This window comes from Portunus trituberculatus, chromosome 12 (assembly GCF_017591435.1).
Source record: "Portunus trituberculatus isolate SZX2019 chromosome 12, ASM1759143v1, whole genome shotgun sequence".
NCBI classification, from domain to species: domain Eukaryota; kingdom Metazoa; phylum Arthropoda; class Malacostraca; order Decapoda; family Portunidae; genus Portunus; species Portunus trituberculatus.
In genome coordinates, this window is record NC_059266.1 from 1,673,039 (window position 1) to 1,695,538 (window position 22,500).

General features: G+C 40.2%; 2 protein-coding genes across 4 annotated transcripts in view; both read left to right on the forward strand.

Annotated features, from left to right (window-relative positions):
* Positions 1 to 11,429, forward strand: part of LOC123502574 (phosphoglucomutase-2-like) — a 21,032-nt gene extending 9,603 nt beyond the window's left edge. For 2 of the 3 annotated variants that reach the window (XM_045251724.1, XM_045251721.1), the window contains 11 exons: positions 511 to 678; positions 928 to 1,016; positions 1,268 to 1,460; positions 1,992 to 2,261; positions 3,197 to 3,384; positions 3,734 to 3,911; positions 4,440 to 4,553; positions 5,186 to 5,343; positions 5,596 to 5,698; positions 6,249 to 6,475; positions 6,671 to 11,429. In XM_045251724.1, the coding sequence (XP_045107659.1) occupies positions 625 to 678; positions 928 to 1,016; positions 1,268 to 1,460; positions 1,992 to 2,261; positions 3,197 to 3,384; positions 3,734 to 3,911; positions 4,440 to 4,553; positions 5,186 to 5,343; positions 5,596 to 5,698; positions 6,249 to 6,475; positions 6,671 to 6,773 (1,677 nt within the window). In that variant the 5' untranslated portion in view covers positions 511 to 624 and the 3' untranslated portion in view covers positions 6,774 to 11,429. The remainder of the gene's footprint in view (positions 1 to 510; positions 679 to 927; positions 1,017 to 1,267; positions 1,461 to 1,991; positions 2,262 to 3,196; positions 3,385 to 3,733; positions 3,912 to 4,439; positions 4,554 to 5,185; positions 5,344 to 5,595; positions 5,699 to 6,248; positions 6,476 to 6,670) is intronic. The other variant, XM_045251723.1, reaches the window with a different exon arrangement.
* Positions 11,430 to 11,872: 443 nt separating this feature from the next.
* LOC123502782 lies at positions 11,873 to 20,915 on the forward strand. The gene is made up of 7 exons (XM_045252043.1): positions 11,873 to 12,132; positions 12,426 to 12,709; positions 14,492 to 14,648; positions 15,186 to 15,320; positions 15,822 to 15,964; positions 17,513 to 17,737; positions 18,937 to 20,915. Exons 2-7 carry the CDS (start codon positions 12,443 to 12,445, stop codon positions 19,441 to 19,443), a joined length of 1,434 nt encoding a protein of 477 aa, XP_045107978.1. The 5' UTR covers positions 11,873 to 12,132; positions 12,426 to 12,442; the 3' UTR covers positions 19,444 to 20,915.
* The last annotated feature ends 1,585 nt before the right edge of the window (positions 20,916 to 22,500 follow it).

Genomic DNA, 22,500 nt, shown 5'->3' on the forward strand with positions numbered 1-22,500 from the left:
CTTGATGATGTGGGACAAAAATATTATTACTTCTAAATGTTTTCAGTTAATAAATTGATCAGTTAATCAGTCAGTCTATTAATCAGTTTATTTAATTTATTCTATGTAGGACAGTACTTATATATTTACATATCCTCTAATGTGCTTTATATTAGTTGATTTTATGGCTTTCATCTATCTGCCTAACTGTACTTCTATATACCTACATCCTAGAATCACTCTATTTCTATTGACTAGGTATCTATCTGTCTGTCTTCTTGTCTTTGTAACTTCCTACCTACCTATTATCAGTCTGTCTATCTACCATACCTATTATCTGCTTATATGTCTATTTTATCTATCAATTTTATCCATCAAACTGTGTAGCTTTCCATTTCTCTACCTTTTTTTTTTTTTTGCATGTAATTATACAGCTATGTTTGTATGCAGGTAAATGTATCTCTGTTCATTTTACCAGTCAGTCAGTTCATCTAACTGCTAAACATTCTTACCACCTGTTGCCTTTTGTAGAATGAGAAGACGCAAGAGGAGCTGAAGGGACTGGTGGCACGGCGGGAGTTGGCCGAGGTGGAGAGGCTGCTGAGTAACCGTCTGCTGTTTGGCACAGCGGGGCTGAGGGGCCGCATGGGGACTGGCTATGCTCAGATGAACGATCTCGTCATCATTCAGACCTCACAGGTGAGAGAGAGAGGGATGAAACTAGGTAATACATACATACTAGACTGCAAATGCATTGAAAAGATATCTAGTATTTTTTTTTTTATGTAGTAGTCAAGAATAACACAGTACTAATTGAAGCTGCAAGAAGTATGCATAACCTTTCACTGTAGTGTAAAGTATAGTAGTACAGCAGAGATGAAGGATTACAATGTGAAATATGCATTACCTTTCATTGCACTGTAAAGTATAGGCTTTGGTTTGTTGCAGGGGCTGGCTAAGTACCTGACAACAGTGCACCCTGAGGCCAAGAGTGAGGGGGTTGTGATTGGCCATGACAGCCGCCATAACAGCCACAGGTGAGCCAAGGCAGTGAGGCAACGGTTCTCACCAAATTCCATCTGTGCTGCCTCACCTCATGATAATAGATTTTACTTCTGGGGTCATATTCTATTACAACATTTTGCTAGATTTTTGTCTTTCATTTATTTGTATGTATTTATGTATTTTAACAGATTTGAGCAAATTTATGAGACATCCTGAGAAAAGTTGTTTTTAATGTTACAGTGACATAGCACTTAAGTATACTTACATATCTCTTCACCCTCAGGTTTGCACGACTGGCTGCTGCTGCTTTCCTCAATGCTGGGGTGCCAGTGTACCTTTATAGCAAGATAGTGCCCACACCTTTTGTTCCCTTTGGTGTGGTGCAGCTTGGGGCAGCAGCAGGTGTCATGGTCACAGCCTCCCATAACCCCAAGGAGGACAATGGCTACAAGGTGTACTGGGGAAATGGAGCCCAGGTAAGTGTTCAAATGTGTTGACTTTCTTTTTATTCTCAGGTATAATGGTGAGGGCAATGCTGGACTCTTATGCATCATGGAAATGCTGACATATCAATCTGAAAATGAAATGAATTGGTCTTGAGAAGTTTTTACTGAGATTGAACTGAAATATGAATGTGATGCCTTACCATTTAGGTCAAGACAAGTGGATTCTGGTCAGCCTTGAATGTTCTGTTACTTCAATGTGGACAATCTGAAGGTTAATTTTTCCTCTGTCTTATTATGATGAAGAGTTTATCAGATGTGAGCCTTGTTTGATAGATTTTTAGCATTCATGTATCAGGTCAAAGGTTATCCTCTAATACAGTACTGTATGGTCCTTTTCTACTGTTCTTTTAGGGACTAACGCGTCAGTGGTCCTTTTTTGTGTACCTAGGCCATCATATGTAAAAAAAAAAAGGAAAATAAAAATTTATTTATTTTGGTACATAGATACTTTGGCTTTCACTTTGCATTGCATTCTTTGGTTCACTTCATATTCTTCCTCAGATTATCCCACCACATGACACTGGGATCCAGCATAGCATCGAGGAGAACCTGGAGCCGTGGCAGGACGCTTGGGATACAGAAAAGGCCATGGCAGACTCCCGCCTCAGTGACCCTCTTGTTGAGATGTCTGGGAAGTATTTCACCAAGCTGTCAGCCTCCATGCTGGACAGGGACATGAACCAAGCATCACCAGTCAGCTTCACAGTGACAGCCATGCACGGTGTCTCTCATGAGTACATGGAGGAGGCTTTTAGGGTCTGTGGGTTTAAGGTGAGTGTTGGGGAGAGGATGGATTGCTTCTCCAGCTTGTTAATATAATTGTTTCTTTACAGAATGAATTTCAGTTCATTGTCTTATTTTTAATACCATTTTGTGTAGTGATAGATGCAGTATTTTTCATTAATCTGTTACCCTGCTGCAAAAGCTGAGAGAGAGAGAGAGAGAGAGAGAGAGAGAGAGAGAGAGAGAGAGAGAGATGTGTGTGGGTATGTACTTTTATTTTTACTGAATAAGTGTAATTCCACATATCATCCAACCATATTCCAACACACACACACACACACACACACACACACACACACACACACACACACACACACACACACACACACACACACACACACACACACGGTGTGTGGTGTGTGCATGGTCTCAGGCCTATCCGAAGATCGGAAACAATGAGCTCTGAGCTCGTTCCGTAGGGTAACGTCTGGCTGTCTTGTCAGAGACTACAGCAGATCAAACAGTGAATTACACACACACACACACACACACACACACACACACACACACACACACACACACACGGTAGCTCAGTGGTTAGGCGCTGGCTTCACAAGCCAGAGGACGGGTTCGATTCCCGGCCGGGTGGAGATATTTGGGTGTGTCTCTCACGTAGCCCTGTTCACCTAGCAGTGAGTAGGTACGGGATGTAAATCGAGGAGTTGTGACCTTGTTGTCCCGTGTGTGGTGTGTGCCTGGTCTCAGGCCTATCCAAGATCGAAATAATGATCTCTGAGCTCGTTCCAGGGTAACGTCTGGCTGTCTCGTCAGAGACTGCAGCAGACACACACACACACACACACACACACACACACACACACACACACACAGAATTTCTTTGAGAATATTGTACATACTTGCAAAATAAAGCCATCCTCACTATTTTGATATAAAGGAGAGTAACTTGATATACTCCTTCACAGCCAATGGTACCAGTAAAGGAGCAAATGGTGCCTGATCCAGATTTCCCTACTGTTAAATTCCCCAACCCTGAGGAGGGAAAGAGTGCCCTTGACCTCTCCTTCAAGACTGCCAATGAGAACAACTCCACAGTGATCTTGGCCAATGATCCTGATGCAGACAGACTGGCGGTGGCAGAGAAGCAGCCCAAGTGAGTGTGTAGTGATAGGCAGACTCTTTTATTGTGTTGCTTTGAGATGTTTTATGTATTAATGAATTTCTTAATCCTATCATTGGTCTTCAGGCATTTCCTCATAATCAGTTACTATATTTCTTTTCATCCTTTTGTACTTCAGTTTCTCAAGCAGTTATTGGGCTGAGAAAAGATTGAATTATTCTCTTTTTTTTTCTTTCTTTGGTATATCAATGCCAACAAATTTTCACAGCACCTCACATGTTAAAAATGGATGTTCACTGAAAAAAATTGTATGACCAAAGTCTGGAAAAAAGTTGTCATATGTAATCTAACAGTGACCTACAACACCATTGCTTGCATGCAGTGGGCAGTGGAAGGTGTTCACAGGCAATGAGGAGGGGGCATTACTGGGCTGGTGGAACTGGCAGCGCTGTCGACGTCTGTCCCCACACATTCCTGCCTCAGACTGCTACATGGTGGCCTCCACTGTCTCCTCCAAGATCTTGAGAGCCATTGCCAAAAAGGAAGGATTTAACTTTGAAGTGAGTTTATTGGTAGTATTAAGTCATGGGATGTTGGATGGATTTGTGTCTTAATTTGTCATAAGATTGTGAATGGTTGTAACTTAGTATGATCTCTGAAAGCCATTGTGTTTTTTATAGTTTTCATACTCTTTCTTGTTCTTTGATGGCATTTAGCACCACTATCTTGCTGCAGGGACTGAAAAATTTGTGAGGTAGAAATCTTAATCCTTATTGTCATTATTCTATACAAGTGAACTTTTATTTGTAAGTGTAGATAGACTGTTTTCATAAGAGCACAAGGTGACAAATTTTCACCTACTAAGCCAATATGTCCTCCAAAAATTACTGAGAGTACATTATTTTTTTCCTGGTAGAATATATATTTAGATTTCTTATATTGATTTGGCAGAATAAACAAAAGAAATAATCAACAAAAGCAGTGAATTTTAAGGTCAGGAAGAATAAAATGATGATGGTGATGATGATGATGAGGAATAGTGATGATGATGAACAGTATCAGTATGAAACATTATATTGCTATTACAGGAGACACTGACAGGTTTCAAGTGGATGGGTAATGTGTCCCATGGCCTGATGAAGCAAGGGAAGACAATACTGTTTGCTTTTGAGGAAGCCATCGGATTCATGAACGGCTCCGAGGTAAAAGGCTACAGAAAGATTGTGTGTTTAATTTTCAGCTTTTTTTTTTAGTTTGGTTTAGTCTCACACACATTCCTTGAAATTCCCACATGGCATAGCAGAATAATCTCCTTTATGTCCACTTAACACTCTCTCTCTCTCTCTCTCTCTCTCTCTCTCTCTCTCTCTCTCTCTCTCTCTCTCTCTCTCTCTCTCTCTCTCTCTCTCTCTCTCTCTCTCTCTCTCTCTCTCTCTCTCTCTCTCTCTCTCTCAAATATATACTTCATTAATATTCCATTATCTTAATATCCTCATTTTGCAGTGGGTTACTCCTTTAACTTCTTTCCTATGTATACACACCCTATCTCATTCAGTCAGGTCTCCCCATAGGGTTAGGATGCTGTTTTATTATTCTAAACATTTCACAGATTATTTTTTACACCCATGTTATATTTACCATAAGAAAATGCAAGAGAGTAAATGAATAAATGAACTTCAGACTTGGTAGTATATAATTATGTAAAATCATGTTTTATCTCTCACTTTTTTACTGATCAGACACTCTTCGTTATTACTTTTAGATCACACTCACTTTGTTTTCTCTTTCTCCTGGGTAACCCCTAAATGTACTAATATGTCCTTATGTAACATAGTACAGCCCGTCTCCCTCTCCCTCTTCCCCTTCCCCTCCCTTTCCCCAGGTGCTGGACAAGGATGGGATATCAGCAGCTATGTATGTGGCTGAGCTGGCAACACACCTTGCCAAGGAAAACAAAACACTCACTGACCAACTGCAGGAAATTTACAAGATGTGAGGTCATTTCCCTTCTTAATTAAGCAGCAGTATCGTATTTAAGATTTTTAACATTTTCCTTCATGGTATATTGTGGCAACAGGATGTGGAAGATTGATCTGAAATCCACCATGGCTTATTGTTCAATTTGTACTGACTTCAAATTAAATGTTTGTTTTTTCAAAGATGTGCCAAAAAAGTAGATAGGCCTTGGTAGAAGGAACATGACATCTGTTGAAGTATATGGGATAATTGGTATATTATTCCCAGGTATGGTTATCACATCTGCAACAACTCCTACTACATCTGCCATGACCAGGACACCATCAGGAGTATGTTCAAGAGGATGAGGAACTTCTCTGGGAAGGACACAGTGAGTTACAGTAGTGGGTGCTCCTTGGCTTGGTGGCTAGATGCCACCAGAAAATGTCTGTGTGATAGCACCTCTGACTGCCACCTGTGTGTGTGTGTGTGTGTGTGTGTGTGTGTGTGTTTAAGAGAGTGAATGTTGTTTTGTTTTATCAATTTATTGTGCATGGTGTATATCAAACTGTACAAACATACATACATAAAAACAAAAGAGAGAGAGAGAGAGAGAGAGAGAGAGAGAGAGAGAGAGAGAGAGAGAGAGAGAGAGAGAGAGAGAGAGAGAGAGAGAGAGAATGGGGCTGATGAAGGTATGAGAAGCATGGGGGGTAGGGAGGAGGGACGGGAGGCAGGTGTAGAGGGGAAGAAGAAGAAGGTCTATGATACACATCAGAGGCAGCTTAGCTTTAGCTAATGACAGCTCCTGTGAAGAAAATGCTGACAGATGTCACTTTTGTTACAATTACAGGTAGAAAAATGTTTAATCAAGTAGGAAGCTGACTGTACACCATACTCTCAATATTTGCTTGTTCAAAGCAGAATCCATCCTTTTGCAGTACCCTGAGAGTGTTGGGAATGGTCGCTTCAAAGTGGCTGCAGTGAGAGATCTGACCACTGGGTATGACTCCTCCCAGCCTGACAAGTGTGCAGTTTTGCCTGTCTCCAGCTCTAGTGAAATGATTACCTTCACCTTTGGCAATGGTTGTGTCTTGACATTAAGGACCAGTGGCACAGAGCCCAAGATTAAGTATTACTCTGAGATGTGTGCCACCCCTGACCAAGGGTAAGATTAAGGTTGTGTTAAGCTAAAGTCTAAAGGTTTGGTATCACTTTGTGTGTATATGTATTTAGTACTAATTGCAAATGGAATTTAGGGATCATTTGATTGTTGACTGATTGATTGCCTATAGAGACTATAGACTGGAAATGTAATTTGAGAACCATCTGTTTGATTGATTAATGGGTTGATTGTTTACAGGGACTGGAAGGCTCTGGAGGTGGAACTTGCAGACCTAGTGAATTGTGTAGTGGAGGAAATGATGCAGCCAAGGAAGAATAATCTCATTCCCAAGGCAGACTAAGAAACCTTTCTCAAACAATGACAACATGTCAGCTTGCATCAATTCTGATTAACTAAAATAAGTCTTCTCTTTTTAACCACTAAAAGAAACTTTTTTCATAGAATGATATTTAGTAGTTCATGTTCTTTCCCTTATGAATGGTGGAGAGGTTTATTCTTGTAAATCTAAATGGATGATGAGCTTAGTGTCTTAGAGTGTGGTGAAGTCATGTCTTCTCAGTATTATAGAATCTGTGTTCATTTTTTGAGCACCATAAGTCTTGCTGGTCTTTTTAAGTCTGCATAGCCATGTACTGTGAATTGTTTTGTGATATTGTCTCTCAGGAACTGTTGATACACTACCTAACTCTGTAAAGAAAAGTTCAACATACCTAGAGCTTATTGGCTTAAGTTAATGATTTTTTTTTTTTTATGACACTTAAAGAAGAATGTAGTACAGTACTATGTTTTATATCAAGCTAGTGTATTTTACTGACTATTCATGCAAACACATTTTTTGTATTAATGAAATACAACTAATAACATTATTAAGTACAGAATAATGCTTCATGAATAATATGCCTGTAAAAACACATTTTCAGTATCAACAGGCAATGAACTCTTGCAGCATAAATTACTTAACCAAAATAAGTGATGCTTCAATTTTACCATCATTAACACTGTCTGTAAGAAAGTTTTATGTACAGTGATACTGATCAACTCATTATTACAGTTATCTAAGTGAAGGAATCAAAGGCCTGTATGCATTTGTGAATTGTTTCAGGAGTTCCAACTTTTTATGTGTGTGTCTGTGTGGGTGTGCATGTATGAAGGAAGAGAAGCTGGCAAGATCTTCAGAATGATTTTTTTCATATAAATAAACAGCATTCTCTTCTATTTTACTGGTGACAGCCACTGCACAAAATTCAGAAAATTGTAATGGATAACACAGTACATATATGGAAAACAGACTACTCTGAGTGCAGACTGAAACAGTCTATGTACAGTAGAACGTCAGTTTAACATGATTCAATTATAAATACCGATTTAAAACAGCACTTAAATGGAATGCTAAAATGATTTGAACAAAATAAATTGGTGCTTATTGCTTTCCATGTCTCAAAAATCTTTCCATTAAAATGCTTCAGTTTAGTGATAAATGAATTTAGAGTGAACTGTCAGGCACCCAACTTGTGTTAAATCAACTTTCTACTGTAGTATATGTATTTCAATGATATCAATACACTTTCATTGCCACCATTCACTTCTATTTTGTTTTTGAAGTATGTAGTATGTTTTTAATGTACTCTGTAAAATGTGCATATCTTTTAGTTATTGTGTTAGGCTTACAGTCTTGTTTTCAGCTTGATACTAATTAGTATCACATCTCATTATTATTTCCTTGAAATTTCTTGTATTTGAATAGACATACCAGCTCACCAAAGGCAGTGCCATTCACTTACAATATAATGTTGAGTCATTTGAAACTATTCTTGTACATCATAGTAATTTATTTGAAGTCACTAGGAAGGAGTAGTGGATTGGGTGTTAAGTACAGTACAGGACACTCAAGGTACCTGGATAACCAATGGAGCCAGGATGATAGCCATGGCTTAAGTGGAGTTCAGTTGATCTTGACTGTCTGCCTGTTACATTTAGAGTCACAAGATGGAGTTCCATTTAATCTAAAAAGGAGAAGGGTGGATATGGTAGAGAACAGCTCTGCATTGTATAAATCATAACAAATGATAGTAACTTATATTTAAGGATGTCATTTAAACTGGAAGCAAGTGGCAGGTATGTACAATAGAGATACAAAAATATCACATGATAGAGATAAGCTTTAGTGATGAAAGACAGTAGATTGTAATCAAAGAAGGCATGGAAGAACCTGCATGAAAACAAGTAATTTTCAGTTTAAATGAAGAATAGTTGTAAAATAGGAAGACATTCTCTCATAGTTTTCTAGCTTTAATCACATTGATGTTCAAAGTGTGTGTACAGGCAAAGACAAGCTTGTTTTGGCCTGCTAATAATCATTAATCATATAAAATCCTGCATTGGTAAATTTACATGAAAAAAGGAAAAAAAAAAGTAACAATTACATATTACTGGCTAAATATAGTGAAAGTATAATATATTCTGATATAAAGTAGAAGCCTGAACCTCATTATTTTCATATCAAAACAGTAATGTTATGTAGAAAATGAAATATAAAGACAACTTGAGATGTACAGTGGCGAGAGTACTGGATTATTTATTAGGAAGTAGAGGAAAAATGTGTTGCTTGTTTCCTTGGTATTTGCTGTCATTAGATATCAATGAAATGTTCTAGATTGCTTTCATCACATAGGTAAGTTGTTATTTTCATCATGCAGGCTTTCCAAGTTACAGAATTGTACCATCCAAGATGTGTGCTGTGTATGACTGCACATCATAAAGAACAACATTGAAGTTTTGGCAATTCCCAAAAGAAAAGAAATAGTACTGTGAAATATGGACACAATTTAAAGGAGCCTAAAATCTGACAGCAGCAGTAGGAAAAGTGCAATGAAATGTGACAACCACCATAATGAGGAAGAGAGTATAGGGAACAACATGCAGAGGGTACTGCCGTAATGATAGACAGGACTAGTAAGATGGTGAGTACTGAAAAGTTGCAGTATAATTAGTGGTGGTGATGGTATGTAGTTACAGTAGTGATAATGGTGATTAGTGGTGTAGGTTCAGCTGTAGTGGTAGTGATGGTAAAAGGTAGATTGGAGGTTGCTGGAAGTTATAGGAGAAAAGAGAATGGAGGAGGTGATGGAGTATCTGTCTTAGGTAAATATGTGATGGATGGAGAGGTAGGAGAGAGGGCTGTGAAAGGTATGTGTGGCGTAGTGGATAAGGTGGTGAACGTCGGGTCAGGCAGACGTCCACACGTAGGTTCGAATCCCACCATGTGTACTGCCTTTATACTTTGCCATTTGTCGAGTGGTTTAAAGTTATGTACATGTCGCCATGATACCCAGGTTCTAGGTGATTACACCCAAGATGCACTTGTATAGTGATATGGGTCCTGATATGGGTACCACTATAAACAAAATTGCCTGCACCACTAATGGGTGAATGTTGAACAGCGCTTCCTACATACTCTTCAAGTGTGTGCTATGGGCCATAATATATAAAAAAAAAGGTTCCTTTGCAAGTCATGAAAGTGAGATAAATGTTTATGAATGTAAAGAAATGCCCAAGAAATAGTATTCTGCCAACATTGATATATGAATTAGAGACCTGCAGGAATATAAAATATGATACAACACTGCAGGGCATGCAGGATGATAAGATGGATAGGCGAGAGCAATGAGAGAGCATGAGAGGTGAGAAAAAGTTGTAAACTATAAAAATGAAATATGAAGACACAAAATTGGTAAAGCTATTGTGATGATATGAAGAGCAAAGAATTTATAAGGAAAGTGCATATGAACCAAGTTGAAGATGGTGACAAGAGAGTAAGACCACTTGGAAGATGGAAGGATATGATAGAGGAGTGCATGTGGGAAAGAGGTGTTACTAGATGCCAAGTGACTCAGCACACAAAATGTTGGAATAGGTAAAGATGAAGCTTCTTCTGAAGGAAGCATAGCATCAGAGAAATAGATAAGATGTGTCAGATGAAGGTATGTACAGCAATGATAATGATAAATGGAGGTCATGGGTGATGGTGGTGATATGAAAAATTCAGTGCTAGAGATACAGGAGGTGAATGCCCTGGGATTTACATGTATGGTGGCATCACTGGTTGCACTTAAAGTCACAGATCAAGTGGTCCTCCTTTAAGTACGCTACATAGTTTGATTCACTGGACTTCATTCATAACTATTTTGATGTCATATATTTGGTATTGTTGCTGCATCTAATGGAAATTATTCGGATATCCAAAGATGTGTTCCTGATTGTTCTGGTAGTTTCCTCATAATTTTGATAGTTTAATAATACTTCCATGCCATCAGGGAGGAAAGAAAATTATTCATAAGAACCTAGGCAAGTACATTCATAGCCCTTGAAAATGGCTCCAGTGAGATCAAAGATTTTTGTCAAAGATTATTTTTATTTGAATAATTATGCATTCCAGCCAGCCTTCCCATTAAGTAATCTTGAATTAATAAAAAGGCAACTGAAATAGTAGCAAAGCAGGTGGGTTATGAATTGTACTCAAATGTTATAAAGATCTTTTCCTAACACTCATAGAAACATCAAGAGAGCAAGTGAGAAGGGGTGTGGCCTGGAAACATTATTATTATTATTATTATTATTATTATTATTATTATTATTATTATTATTATTATTATTATTATTATTACTATTACTATTGTTATTATTATTATTATTATTATTATTATTATTATTATTATTATTATCATTATTATTACTATTATTATTATTATTATTATTATTACTATTATCACCATCATTATCATTATTATTATTATCATCATCATCATTAGCTATTGGTGATTGGTGATGATGGTAGTTCCTGGATCTGTATAACGTAGACTCGTAGAGGGAGCCTTTGCCCCGATGTGAGGCAGAGTTACCACCCCAGCAGGAAAGAGCTCTGAAGGGACGTGCTTCTCCTCTCACGTTGCTTTATACATGTCTTGTTACATTAAAAAAGAACACATATTTAATCTAAGCCTATTGTATCATTCAAGCATTCCTCTCGGTCTAATCAGTGTGGAGGTTATGTTGTGCTCATCTTGCCTGGCGTTGCTGCGAGATACTGGCTGAAGGGTGTGGGTGTGCGAGATGTGTTTATCTATTTCTATTTGTATTGGTTAATGTTAAGTTTATAATGTTCCTGTTTTAACACGAAGTGTTCTTATTTTCTGTACATTAAAGCATTATCTATTACTGGCACACACGACTTTCTAAAGCAGTGCATTCAACTGGTCCATTCTATTTTCGATCCAGGCTATACGCTATTTATTGAGTTTTTATGTGTCAGAGAGAGAGAGAGAGAGAGAGAGAGAGAGAGAGAGAGAGAGAGAGAGAGAGAGAAAATTAGTTATTAATAGAACAGTCACTGACAAAAGAAAGTTAAGTACCCGGCCGATTTAACAAGAAGGTGTATGGAAGCCTCCTATTCAACAGTCCCTCGTCGCTACATGGGAAGAATGCTGGCCATTACCGAGTCCCCACAGCACCTTTGAAAGATACTACCCCCCGGCCATGCTGAGGCGGGGAGAGTGGGTGTATGGGGAACACAAGACGGAAAGAGTGAAGCTGGACATGCGCGGAGATTGCAAAAGCTCTCCCTCGTCTAGTCCCAAGAACAGACAGCCGCTGAAGCCACGTCGCAGGAAGGAGGATCAGCCCGTCACTCTCCCCATACACACGTAAGTTATGAAGCTTCGTATATCCACACTACACAATGCACATGTAGCTAATCTTACAAACACAAGAAAGTAACCGGTAAAATGGAACAACCGATACTGCAGGGACGAGATAATGGCGGCTGTTAGTAAGAGTTATTTTTGTAAGAGTTGCAGATGTCGAAAGAAATACGAGTACATAGGAATTGTTAGTGTTGCAGCTGTTATTAGAATTTAGCAGTGATTGGTAATGAGTAGTGGCAGTAGTACAGAGAAGGCTGGTATTAAAATATCAGCTGCCGTCCTATTTTGGTCAGGTGGACGAAACATACACATGGATCCAAGCGCCACCTCTCCGCGGATTCCTGCTACCGAGTTCGAGGCAGAGTGGTGGGTAATGGCGGTGTGTGTGGCGGCTCTTGTGTGCGGCGCCCTCACCAGCACCAGATTACTGCATCACGGGACTTCATCATCGAGAGGCCACTTTCCTACCGCAGCCTCCCGCGTGTTGCTGTGCTCCCAGGCTTCCGCGGGCCTCCTGCAGGTGACAGTCTCTTCGCCGGTCCTCTTGCTGGCCCTTGCTGACTGCTATAGAGGCAAGGTGAGTCACCTCGTACTTCTGTGTCAAAAGAGGCTTCTGTTTTTTTTTTTTTTTTTTTTTTTTTTTTCCTCGTTTTTTTTATTAATTTTTTTTTATCCTATACTTCTCACTGGTTTCCTTTCAGAGTATCATTTATTATCATTATTATTTTTTTATCCCTTTAAAATTTTCTTGTCTAATAATTTTAGCGCGCGACGCGATTATGACCTCGTTGTTTCAACGCATTAAAATCTATCAACCAATCACTATTACGACAAAGAGAACATTCACTTACTTTCTTCCTTCGGCTGTTCCGGCTTGAGATCGCCCTAATGGGTCACCCACCTCCACCTTAGTCGGCCTTTTACATCTTCTTGAGCTGTTAAACAAATCACCCCCATGTCTTTCCTCAGTGTATACATAAACCTTCTCTCCGGTCTTACTTTTGACTATTTTTTTAATCTACTGGTTCTGGCTGAACTCTTCAGATCAATCATCAGTGGTTCTTAACCTTTTTACTGTACCACGCCCCCCCCAGGAATTCTCATTACTTGATCATGATCGAGTTAAGAGAATGACAGATATAATTACGTATAGAAATTCCAACTTTTTCCCAGGAGATCATGCCCTTCTTGGAAACTACTGACTGCTTTAGACAGTGAATGACAATCGGCCTGTAGTCAGCTGTTCTTTCTCCCTAGAGGTGAAATTACTAATACAATATTTGATAATCCATTTACCTAACTCTCTCGTCTTCTTATGACAGGAAACGATATATAAGTAACAATATATACTCTGCTGATATTAATCTGAAGCAAAACGCACAATTAATAGCAAACGAAAACCACTGAATACTCGCAGGTTGTCCAAATCCCCGAGCTCCCCTCCCTTCTCCATCCCTTCGACACACTTCGCAAACACACAATGAATATGAGATGTGGGGATGAGGGGCGGAGGGGAGGGGATGGGACAAGGGATGTGGACATTAGGGGAGAGGCCAAGGGAAGAGGTAAAGGATGGGGACGCTGCGGAAAGGAGAGGAGTGAGGGATAAAAGGGAGGGTTGAATAGGACTGTAGGCAAGGAAGAACTGTGGTTGTGTAGAGTGTAGACCACCACAACTCCCTCCAAATACTCCCCCGTGCTCCTCTCTGTCTCTCTCTCTCTCTCTCTCTCTCTCTCTCTCTCTCTCTCTCTCTCTCTCGACTATAGACAGTATTGATTTTTTCCATGTCATTGTGGAAATAGTAATCTTTTAAGAGGTGAAGTTCAAATCTATTGAGACAGTTGCCAGGTCTCGCTATACTAGAGGACATTGCACATTAAACGTAGGGGTGGATTAAGGAGACATGGGACCCCTGGCTGGACCTCAAAGTTTGGTTTAGCACATGCACACTTTGATCAAGTTTGGCAGAAATAACAGCATAAGTCGTACTGAACGTTCAAAGCCTAAGGGGAATAGAGAAGGTGTAAGAAGCATGTGACTCTTTACCGTGGCATTCCTTCTTTCCATCTTTCGTTCTCATCCACACCTATGCGTAGCTGATCATGATTCTCTATTGACTTTGTGTTAACAATGTGATGGTTGAGGTTTCTTTCAGTTATTTACCACCACATTAGGAAACTTCCGGACTTATTGAAATAGGCTCTATGATTGATACACATTAGAGTTGATATATATTCTTGTCTTGCGTAAATGAGACACGCACAATTCGAGCTGAAATTACGGCATGTGAATGAGAATATACCAAAAATGATCTAAAGACCTTCCCAGTGCCTCTGATCATGTCCTCGACTCCCACAGGTGTCTGCATGGGCGTGTAGCGTGGGCTGGGTGGCCTGGGGGTGGGCTTGGGGCGTGCAGGTGTTGGGAGTGCTGGTCATCAGCTACGAGAGAGTGAGGTGCATGGGTAGACCAATTCAAGGAATGCTGGAACCCCGCACTGCTATTGTTCTTGCAGGTATATAAATATTGTACAGTCTTCTACATTTCTCTATGAAGTTTACTGCTAATACTGCTACGACTACTACCACTACTACCACTACTACCACTATTACTACTACTACTACTACTACTACTACTACTACTACTACTACTACTACTACTAGTAGTAGTAGTACTACTACTACTACTACATTAATATATCATTATTATATATTAATGATTTGGATAGTGGAATTAGTAGTGATGTAGTAAATTTGCGGATGACACGAAGACAGGTAGATTAATTAGTCCAGATTAGGATGTCATCGCTTTGCAGGCAGATTTGGATGGGATGAACCAATGGACAGACAGATGGCAAATGCAGTTTAACATTAACAAATCCAAAATTTTTAGCGTAGGTAGAGGAAATCCATATAATAGGTACTCGATAAATAACAAGGCTTTGGTAGGTTTAGAATATGAAAAAAAAAATAAGAGTATATAGTTAGCTCCTACTCGCTTACTAATCCGGACTTCCGCTTCACTGAAGAACGCTGGTGTTTTTGTGTCCCAGGAGCGACGTGGCTGTGTGGCGGCGTGGTGGGCGTCACCATGGGCAAGGGTCTGGAGTGCTCCCTGGTGCGCCGTGGCCAGCCGGGCTTGGCGTTAGGCGTGCTGGTCGGCGCTCTGCTCCCTCTCCTCCTGCTGGGTGAATCACTCAATCACTCTCCAAGTCCATCTGTTAGACTCGTACACTTGATAACGTTGATATGTCAGAATCGCATTTCTAATGTGAATCACAAGTGCTGTAACTGCTTACCATTCAAGCATTCGCTTCTGTTATGAAAGCGTTGGACATCATCTTATTGATCTTTATTTTATTTGTTATATTTTCATTAGTTTTTCCGTCGTAAATTTTCGAAACCCATTTTATTTTATTGAGCGAAGATATTTATGTACCATTGTTAATATCATATACACCGATGATGAAGTCTTCATTGAAATACAGCCTGAACTCATAAAAGGGCGAAAATAAAGATTCATAACTGGTTACTCTTGACACTTCGTTCACATTCCTGAAAGACGACGCCATGGATATCTGGCTCTTGATACCATGCACTAGAAGGTGTGTGTCCTCACATAGGAGACATCATACAGCTGCCTCTGTTCCCCAGACAATGACAGTGATAATTGGTGCTTATGTTTGCAGGAGTCTTATGGTCTCATGGCATCAGAAAGCTGCGTCGCGCCTCCACCACTGTCCAGACAGGCACCCGGTCTTCTTTTTGCTTCACAGGCGACAACGCTTCCAGGTGGCGCCTGCCTCCTCCCCGACCCTCGCACAACCTTGAGGTAAATCAGTTTGGTTCTCAGGACCGTGTTTTCAGACGCTTCAGTGTCTCATTCCAGCTACTTTTATGTTTTTGATGTTTTCTTGATCTTGCAAGGTTGTGTGTCATTAGGTGTGTGTGTGTGTGTGTGTGTGTGTGTGTGTGAGAGAGAGAGAGAGAGAGAGAGAGAGAGAGAGAGAGAGAGAGAGAAAGAGAAAGAGATGACGGGTTGTGGTGAGAAAATGGGGTGTATTTCGAAACAGATCTATGATTGACCTTTTCGCTACAATCATGTAAATGGCAATCTCTAAAGTCGATGCTCAAAATTCCCTTTAGCCTCGCGTTATCAACGGCAGCTGATAGCGTTTGAGTGACTTGGCCAATCAAAGGTAGGCATTACAGTCACGTGCAGCCAATCCGATACGCGGATTTTTCAACCGTGCTTGTAAACTTTAGTGAACAAGATTAAGAGCCCACCATAGCAAGTAAAAGGCTAAGAAAAGCAAGTTCAGTGACGAAGACTGCTGTAGACATCCCAACTACTTAGGACAGAGGTGCAGGAGAAAAATGCAATCCCGCTGTGATCGCTTAATATCGTCGTCACTATGGAATGGAAGCGCAGTTGCGTGGAGAAGTGTGACAGTGGTGATGAGGGCAAGACAGCTCCTGAAGGTAGGAAGAAGCACGTGGACTTCAACAGTATGGTGAAGCAGGTTGCAAATAGCTATACAACATAGACGATAGACAGATGAATCATAGACATATTCTGAACACTTAATTGTTCATCATGAATTTGCTTTGTTTACCTTCAATTCATTGTATATATATATATATATATATATATATATATATATATATATATATATATATATATATATATATATATATATATATATATATATATATTAAAGGTAAACAAATCAAATTAACAAAATTATTTCTTCCATCTTAAGGAACTCCATCTTACAAAAGCAACACAATCGCCGTGCAGCAAAGTTTACAGCGGAGCCTTTGCTCTCCACTCATTTGGAAGATTCTGAAAACACTTGTTTCATCTCGCAATCGTCTTTGGGAGTAAATTGTAAAAGGAATAACATTAAAAACACCAATATGGCCGAGTGTCAGAGTCCATGAAAGAAGCATAAGGGTGGTACCGAAGCAACCTTTGTATACTAAAGTGACCTTTGGCGCTGATCGTGAGGAATCTTTATACATGCTTTGATCACTGCCCTTAAATGGTCAAAACAGACCTTTAGCTTTTAAAGGGCTCTGAGGACTTTTGAGGATTTGGTCCCTGGAACGTGGAGCAGGACACACGGACTTCTCCCTGAAGGGGTTGGTAGACCGTTCATGCCTCTTTGATCTGACTTCTCACTAGATTTTGTTGGTATATCTCCAGCTGGGATATGCGGGGCTTTTGATCTGTCTTAATCTTGTATGTAGCTTTGAAACTTGTCCCAACAAGAGAACAAAGTATATAAAAACGAAAAAAATAAAAAATAAAATAAAAATAGTCTGTTGTTACTTAAACAATCATTTGACAGTATTTTATAGGCCCGTGATTCTCCAGGCTATAATGTTCACCGTGAGTCAGTGGGCAGCCCCACTTCTTGCTGGGTCTACCTCGTCTCTCCCGGCGAGCGGCAGCGCACCCAGCCCCACCCTGCACCCTGAAGCCCTATTGGAGGGATCCCGTTCCCCTTCCCCTGTGTACTCCCGCCGCAGCAGCATGTTGGAGGAAGATACCTTTACACATGGAGGTGTATACATTGGCTCCCTTCAGTCTCACATCAGGGTAAGTGAGGCTTGGACTCTCTACTTGATAAAACAGCCTTCCTTTCTTTCATTATTTCTTGCTGAAGCGTCATGTCAACTTTATGACTTTAATAGGTAAATATCATTGGCCAGAAGTCCCTTCCTGCTTTTAGATTTCTCATACCCTTCTTATCTTTTTCTAAGCTTCCCACATGCCTCATCTCTCTCTCTCTCTCTCTCTCTCTCTCTCTCTCTCTCTCTCTCTCTCTCTCTCTCTCTCTCTCTCTCTCTCTCTCTCTCTCTCAGGCAATTGAGGAAATTTTTTGAAAAAAAGAGTAAAAATCCTGATATTTGCAACTATATATATATATATATATATATATATATATATATATATATATATATATATATATATATATATATATATATATATATAAATATATATATATATATATATATATATATATATATATATATATATATATATATATATATATATATATATATATATATTATAATTGTAATGGCAAGACAGCATATTGCAGCAGCACACACACACACACACACACACACACACACACACACACACACACACACACACACACACACACACACACACACACACAAGTTCGTGAGGTGAAAAAATGAGATTCTTCCTTGCTCACTTTCCTTTAAGGTTGTACTGTATGTGTTTATGTATGTACGTCTCGGTCTTCGAATACAGAGAGTTAAGGCTGGATAAGGAAAAGTTTTGGTATTGTATGAGTTATCTAATTTATTTTAGTTATGAAACATTTTGCAGTAAAGAGTAATATTACTTTATAATGAGGTTTTGTATATATGAATCATATTGTATTATTTAATAAGGAATGTAGCTTTGTAATTTTGCATAGCTATACTTAATTTTCCCCAGACATGTCCAGGATTCCAGGACAGGCGTCTAAATAAAAATAAACACAATAACATTTTTTTTTATTTAATGATATTCATAGTTTTATTAATCAGAAATTCCGATAAATGGTTGAGTAATTTTTTTCCCACATATCCAACCTACCTTTTGGAAAGATTGGCATTATTTTTCCTTTTATAATAGAGATAGAAGTCTGTGAAACTTGTCCGTTTGTTTGGGAGAATTAGGGGCGTGACGTGAAGTTAGTTTAGAGGTCTTGCTTCAACACGATAAGAAGTGATCGTGGGAGGGGTAGAAGTTACTAAGTCACTAATGTGTCCTCCCCAAAGGCACACAGCGGGCTCTGCAGAGATCAGAACGTGCGAAGCCAAGGCTGCCAGACTGGTGAGGAGGAAGTGAGTCCTCCGGTGGTGGAGTGGAGGGTGCTACCGCCTACACCCACACTGCAAGAGGCCTTGCCGTTCCCTGCACCTTCAGCAGAGATGGCCGATATTGGGGTGCAGTGCTGTCCCGGGGTGGAATCAATCTCTCCTTCTCCCCGAGATAGCAGAATGGCACTGGCGGGAGAGACGGATCGGTTAGTGGTTCAACAGGACTCCTCGCAGGTGGTAGCGGAGAGCGCGGCGCCTGCCTTCCTCCTCAGCCTGGTGCAGGCATTCCTGGGCATCCCGTTGCCTCTGATAGGCCTCGCCCTGCAGCTGATGGACACAGGGCCTGTATGGGCGTGGCGCGTCACCCTTATCGCCCTCACATTCACCAGTCCCTCCCCTGCTCTCGCCCACTGCGCCTATTTGTGGGCTGCTGCCTCCACAACCCCGTTGCCGAGTGATATATAGATTTGTACAATGCTATACAAATGTTGCACTTACGTGAATAACCCGATAAAATTTCGTGAAAACATATCGCTACTCTTCCTTCTTCTTCTTCTTCCTATTATTATTATAATTATTATTATTACTATTATTATTATTATTATTATTATTATTATTATTATTATTATTATTATTACCATTATTATTGTCATTATTATTATTATTGTGTGAACATTGTGACGAATCGTGGAAGGCAGTGAAGGAAACACGGGCTGGGAAACGAACACTTTTCCTGACTAGTTTCGCTCATGGGTAGAGCTCTGCAATGCGACGCGTCATGGCCTGCGTGCCAGCCAGGGCCACCTCGTACTCCGGTACTCCCTCTCCCAGCGCCTCAACACAATCCCATGCCCCAAGGTCTGCTGTGGCTGTGCTGTTCTATAAAGAAAATAATAAAGATAAAAGTCAGTGGAAAATAATAAAATACTCCGGCAGCGAGAGGTGCGTATCACTACAAATTATAGCATTGGAGGAAGGAAATTAGGTAGCTTATTTGATAATGATTCTTGGATATTCTCCAACTTAGCAGGATATATTTGCCTTTGTAATCCTTGGAAAATCTAAAAAGATAATGTGTGTGTGTGTGTGTGTGTGTGTGTGTGTGTGTGTGTGTGTGTGTGTGTGTGTGTGTGTGTGTGTGTGTGTGTGTGTGTGTGTGTGTGTGTGTTTTGTGGATTTCAGTATCATTATTATTAGACGATATGAAATAAAGGTGAACGTGATAACCTTGAGAACTGTAATTTCTTCTTTGCTCTTAATCATCCTCATCCTCATGACAGCTTGAGACACATCAGTGAGAATGGCGCCCTGGAAGTGGCGTAGCAGCTTGGCCTACAACTCCACACTCATGTGGTCCTCTTCCAGTTCCACCTTAGCCTTGGTTGCCCCAAGCTCTTCTTTCACAGCCCTGATGAAGTTATCTTTCTTCCAGTCTGTGTAGATTATGTTGTTCTGGAAAAAGAAACGTTGAGGGGTCTTGAAAGACACTACTTTATTTTTTTCTTAATGACCATATGACAAAAATTTTGCTATTATTAAATTCATAAGTAGTTTATCATGCATAGGTACCAATTTTCTGAAATTCTGGTTTTATAACTATTCAACAGTATATCTTTTCGTGAAAAAGGACTTTTCAGCTTATAATTGTCAGAGTAAGATTTTAAGATATCGGCCGTCAAGGTGTGTGTGTGTGTGTGTGTGTGTGTGTGTGTGTGTGTGTGCGGCCAGAACCCCTCGAGTTACATCCCGTACCCACATTAAAAGGCTAGCTCATAAATTTTGTCTTGCTGCACTCTGAATTCAACCCAAAGATTCTTGGTTGTGAACCGAGTGTGTTGACCACTATACTATGCGGTGTGTGTGTGTGTGTGTGTGTGTGTGTGTGTGTGTGTGTGTGTGTGTGTGTACATAATCTTGGAAAAGTAAAGCTGAAAGCATTCAAGTCGTTCTACCAAACCTTAAGGGACTACCTACCTATGAGTAGAGTTCATTTACTTTTACAACTGTTGCTATGATTGGGTGTGGTGCAAACGTTGCCAGAGAATTTGATGGCTTTGATTTATCCATGAAGTGCACACATGTGAAGACAACTAATAAAGAGGCTCGTAGTAGGTTCCATGGTGCACATGGCGCTGGCCTCGCCAACAACAACACTGTAGTGGCGAGGCATCACGGACTGTAACAGTGTGTTTATCGTATTTTTTGTGTTGTGACAAGCTTAAATCGGTAAGAATGTGTTGTTTAGTGAGTGAAGGAGCAACAGGACGACCAAGTTTTTTCTGTTCTATAACTGTAAGGTAAGCGGCGGCCTCCTGCGTGTTATGTTCATTCACGCACAGAGGCATGGCGGGCTTCTCTGTCTATGCTGTGCTTGTCTTCTGCTCGTACGTCTGTGGTCGCTATTCTTCTACCAGAGTTCCCAACCTATGCAGTACATAGACGTTAGATACGGAGAATTCAACTAACACACACGTATACGTAATATAGGGGTGTTTACTTTAGTTAGAGTTGCCGGTTATCACTGGCTGTTTTAATGTAGAGTAAGATCAAAGCTCCCACACTTCTCTGGAATGTCATTCTATAAGACTTCTCGTGATCCATCTTGCTGCACTGTACATAATGGTTAAACACTGATCTTAAGTGATTAAGTTAACAGTATGCACAGGATCTTATAATGTACGTTCTACCTCTTCTTTATCATAAACCAGTAGATATTCGTAAGTAGGCTCTCAGTGTTATCACATTTTTTCTTTAATATTGTGCTACATATTTAGTTTGAGATAGTTTTCTCTGATTTCTACACAGACTAACGTTCTATCTGGCAAATCCCTAGAGGAGTCGATCAAGTATTCTTTTTGCCGATGCGATATTGTGACCACCAAAAATCGTGTGGAGACGAAAGGATTGGCCGATAATTTCAGACACGCTGACATCTAAACACCCAACAATCCAAAGGCGGTAAATACGATTGCTAGTGCTCTTATGAAACCTCAGTCTATACATGTGTTGTGGTTGACTGCACACCAAATTGTCCAAGGAAGAAAGCGGAAACTCAAGGAAGACATTGGAAAACAGGGTGTAAACAGACAAACCGCTGAAGGAGTATTACCTGATACGATCTCTGCTAGAGATGTTACACATATAAAAATACCTTAGTATCTCCGTTTTCTTTAGCTTCCATTCCCGAAATGTGACGTCATAATCATCTGTGTGGCAGGTGAGAGCGGAGAGTACCTGTCATTGTCTTTACCTTGCTCACAACCACAAGCCTCTCGAGTTGCGTCTACTTTGCTGGCTGCCAACCTCATCCCGCGCGTGCTGACCGTGACTGCCTTCCCATCCCGTGCGGTAGCCTGGCCAGCCCTAACTCCTCGCTAAAGGCGGTGTCACACTAGCACTTTTTCCGTCGATTAATGCGATTTCCGTCGATTTTTCAACGTTCCGCATGAACTTATCGCATGAATTTGTCAGACGATAGGGATCGTTTCCGTCTGCAAATTTTCCGCCTTTGTTTACATACCA